At 30.9% G+C, this 4,588-nt stretch overlaps 1 protein-coding gene across 1 annotated transcript in view; it reads left to right on the plus strand.

Annotated features, from left to right (window-relative positions):
* LOC143240263 (protein O-mannosyl-transferase TMTC1-like) overlaps positions 1-3,446 on the plus strand; it is a 103,843-nt gene extending 100,397 nt beyond the window's left edge. Inside the window, exon 9 of the mRNA XM_076482427.1 lies at positions 3,251-3,446. Coding sequence (XP_076338542.1) covers positions 3,251-3,446 — 196 coding nt within the window. The remainder of the gene's footprint in view (positions 1-3,250) is intronic.
* The last annotated feature ends 1,142 nt before the right edge of the window (positions 3,447-4,588 follow it).

The following is a 4,588-nucleotide window of genomic DNA, read 5'->3' on the forward strand; positions in this document are numbered from 1 at the left end:
CCACAATGCATATCGTGAGATCACAGAATATTTTCAATGTTCTGATATCTTGAAAAAAATATATATTTCTCGATGCTATATACTTGTTTTATTATTTTAATATGAAACCTTTGCACATTTTACGTGATAGATCAAATTCATAACTTCCCTCGGTTGGACAGAGATATATGTTTACAGACTTAAAACACTAAATTCATATGTTTGATTCCGCTTGGTTGGCACGGAAAACAGTCAGATGTGACTTGCTATTAAAACAAAAAAAAAAAACAACAAACAGAAACGAAAAATAAACAAATCCATAGTAAGATAACAAATGTAGGTTGATTTAATAAATTTCAATTTGACATAGTGTATTTCACTCATTAAACTTTGATTGAATTTTGCAATGGATTGTTGTTAACGTTGTTTGAAGTTTGGCACAAAACTACACAAATGGCTATCTTTGATTTGCCCACCAAAGATATCGAAACCCGATTTCTAGTGTTGTGAGTCCGCATACATACCGTTGTGTAATTAGAAATATTAAAGTGGACGTTGTGGGTAAACAAGTATCAGGTTAATCAGGAAACAAATCACACATGTGTTGCTGAAACAAACCAATGTTTACTAGACATCCTGTCTTTGTAGTTACTATTTCATAACTTTTTTACTTTGTTTAAATGAAAAGTTTTATGTCTCACATTATCAAAAGACAGTTTTCGACACATTTTATAGACTTAAACAGCCGTATGGATTCATCCGATTCCATCCGTTCTATTTTAAAATGAAAGATTCGCTTTCTTTGTTTTAAAAGACTAAAACAAAAGAATATTCAATCAAAGTCTACTAACATATTCAAATTTATTTTTCTCTAGCTTATTTCTAACTAATTTCCAAATATATTTTTTTTTATTTATATTATACTTACCGTTTATTAATACTAGGAAAACTGACAATATACTATTGTATTTGTGTTGTACGAATGCATTTTTTGTGATTCACAATGAACTAAACTTTAGATAAATACATACAAACACGTCTTTGAACATTTGTGTTATTTTTCCTCTTGACATTTAGTAAATACAAGATACCATAAATCTAACTTACTGAATAATGTTTCCAAAACTTGATATTAATACTAAGAATCCTGGTAAGTTTTACATTGTATTACAATTTTTGAAATGTTTAAAGTTTAGAACTATATCATATGTTGTGACTAAATTAGCAACCACTTCTCGAGAAATTTATGCATCTGTTTGTTGTTAAGCTCAAAGGTATCAAAATCCGATTTTAGCAGCAAGTACCCCTCAGTCTTACCGCTGAACCCCCCTAGGAGCAGAAATTTAAGTAAAACTTCCATTTTTACATATGCATTTTGAAAAAGATACATTTTATTAAAGGATGGATTAGATCTTATGAATATCGTATTTATAATCTGCTACTTGAACAGTTCCTCTGAGCCTTAGATTAAAACATTTCATCAAAACAATTTCTTTGTTTTGAAGTTAAGCACACAGCTACACAACGGTTTATTGGTGCTCTGCCCATTACGGGTATCTAAACCCGGTTTTTAACTTTGTAAGTTCGTAGAGAAGCCATCGAAACAGTTAACGAATAATAGAATTTGTAAGTTATTTATTTGAAGTGGCCTTTGAATCGATGTAAAATAGAGTAAATTTCTAAATTAAGTAAAAAGCACTTGACACGAACTTATAAGTATTAATACTCGTAATAGAAATGTAGTGTTTACTAAATTAATATAGTACTGTTAATCATAACGTATGCTCTACGTTTGTCACTAGATTTAGATATTTACAAGTTTATTAATATAACATTTATTAAATTATTTAATTATTAATTTGTTTTGGTTAACATGCTAAGCTCTTCAATTATAATTGTCTTGTTTATTGGATTGCTAAGTCTATTAATTACGATTTAAAATTCTAAGCTTTAGTTTTGAGACGTCATGTTTTGAATTTTTGAATATATGTTAAATTTGAACTCGATATTTGATACATTGATTTAAGTAATTTCAATCTACAAAATATTATTTGGTCACCTCCTTTAGACAGACGCTCATCCTTGATATATATATGTTTCCCCACCTTGAAGATATGACCAGGTGGTTAAGGCACTCGACTCGTAATCTGAGGGTCGTGGGTTCAAATCCTGTTACCAAATATGCTTGCAATTTCAGAAATGAGGCGTTATAATGTTACAGTCAATCCCACTATTCGTCAGTAAAAGAATAGCCCAAGAGTTGGCGGTGGGTGGTGATGACTACCTGCCTTTACTCTAGTCTTACACTGCTAAATTACGGACGGCTAGCACAGATGGCCCTCGTGTAGCTTTGTGCGAAATTCAAACCACTTCAAAGACCTCTTAATTGTATATACTTCAATTATACTGTTGTATTTTTTACAGACGATAAGATGCAGTCATAGCTGTCAAGATTATTGAAAAAATAAGAAAAATTCTCTTTGTCGGTCACTGCGAAATTTGTTTTATAATTAATAATCTCATGCTATGTTTTTAAATGCCCCCAACAATTCAGTCTAGATCGGGGATTACGTTCAATTAATAACAGCTTTTGCGATACCAGCCAATATTTTGTTTAATAAGCGTCCCACAATTTTGTTAAAACACTTGTATATAATATAGTTTGTTTTTAACACGTTGCTATAGAAGAAAATACGATTGATTGACTGTATAAGTTATACAATTTTCTATCATGTATCTCTCTTTCGCGTACTCTTGATCTGAGCCTTAGAAAAGAAACGTGCTTGAACATATTTTCATATTAAATGACATTTCGCTTAACTTTGTTGAAAAGAATTTTCAAGCACTTCATAACAAAATGAAAAACCGGAATGAGAAGTCCATACTTGAAGATTTACGTAAATTTGTGAAAGAAAAAAATATTCTTATCGGTTTTATACGCGTGTTTTAGGTATAGCAATTTAAACATATGTTTAAATATTTCTTAAATTAATCAACCAGTCCATTAGAATTAGAACTGGTATCACGTTTCGCACTTCGCGTCCCCTGTTGGAGATATAGAACATTAAGAATAAAAGTCTTTAGTGATAGATGAGACCTGTCAGTTGAGATGAACATCTTAGTTGTAAGATAACGTATTCTCGACTTTTTTTTTTTTCAAAACAGTAGGGAATCAAGAATTTCGACCTTTGAAGGCTGTTCGAACATGGGGCCTATCCTTGGCTTATTACCTTTTGGTGATTGTTTCACGTCAAATTCATGCGTTGAGCAGGCCCTACTCGCAGCTTGTACTGGAAGGGTTTTGGCAGGCAAACTTGATTAGCATTCTTGCTACAGGGCTCGAGCCTGCCCGTAACCTAGAGCATTTTTGCTCTTTTGACACTTCATACCCATTTTGGTCGCCAAGAACTCGACTTCCTGGCGCCGAGCACGTCAGACTCGACGTGAACATACCACATGAATTATGAGGCATTTATCATTAGCTCATTTGCTCAGGACTTGTGAAGTTCTCATTTTTGTGCGCTTACGTTACGTCTTAGAAAGGTCAATAGTTGCAAACAAAGAAAACAGCGACTGAAGTAGATAGTGGACGGACAGAATGATAAATTGATGAAGAAGGGAACTAGTTTCTTGATTTCTTACTTTTGACTAGATACTGAAGTTCAATAGCTTTCCTTCTAACATTCTAGAAATTTTAATAAGATAATTTATAATCAACAAAAAGACAAATGTGATTTTCTGAAGTTAGACAAATATGATATAATTCTAAAAAGCATGACCCCTGAAAATTGTTTTAAAAATAGCACAAAAGTGCAGGAGATTGTTAATAGCTTTTCCATGTCCCTCATATACTGCGTTTTAAAATGAATATAAATGAATGTATAATTTCTCAAGGGTAATTTTTATATTAATATAATAAAATATGTGGGTTTTACAGAGAGTCGGGGTAATGATTACAGGCTAGTGAGTATAAAAATGTTCTTTTTTTAAAGTATCGATCTAACAATATTTCTAAGCCTGAATACGTTTAGTTTGGAAATTTGACTTATGTTTTTTTCATTATTACTTTTAGATTGATTTTACTTTGCTAAATCTACATTATTATTAATTATGAATCTTCACTAGGTTCATTTTCTTCTTCTAAAGTTATAAAGCAATAAGTCATCAGTTTTTTTCTACCATGATTTTAATTCTATAAATAGATATTTTAATACTTTATTGACTGTTGTCAGGTTAAATTTATTTGTCTAAAGTTGACTCTTTAAACGTTATGAAACGTTGTTAATTTTCTACAAGTTTTTACACATTAATGATAATTATTCACTTTGTGCGTGTTTATTTTACTCTGCTAAAGTCCCCTTTTAACATGCTGTTAATGTTTATGTGTGACGATCCATTTTATTTAACTGAAGCACACTTTCTATACACTTTTGATTATAAATGATTTTTGTACAGATTGATTACATTCTGCCAAAATGACCATTTTATATATCATTGATTATTATAGATGTTTACAGATCCACTGTATTCTGCTAAGTCCTCTTTTTTAAACGTTGTTCATTAACACTCATTTGATTTTAAAACTAATGTCAACTTTTTATATATTAAT

The sequence above is a fragment of the Tachypleus tridentatus genome, chromosome 13 (assembly GCF_004210375.1).
Source record: "Tachypleus tridentatus isolate NWPU-2018 chromosome 13, ASM421037v1, whole genome shotgun sequence".
Classification (NCBI taxonomy): Eukaryota; Metazoa; Arthropoda; class Merostomata; order Xiphosura; family Limulidae; genus Tachypleus; species Tachypleus tridentatus.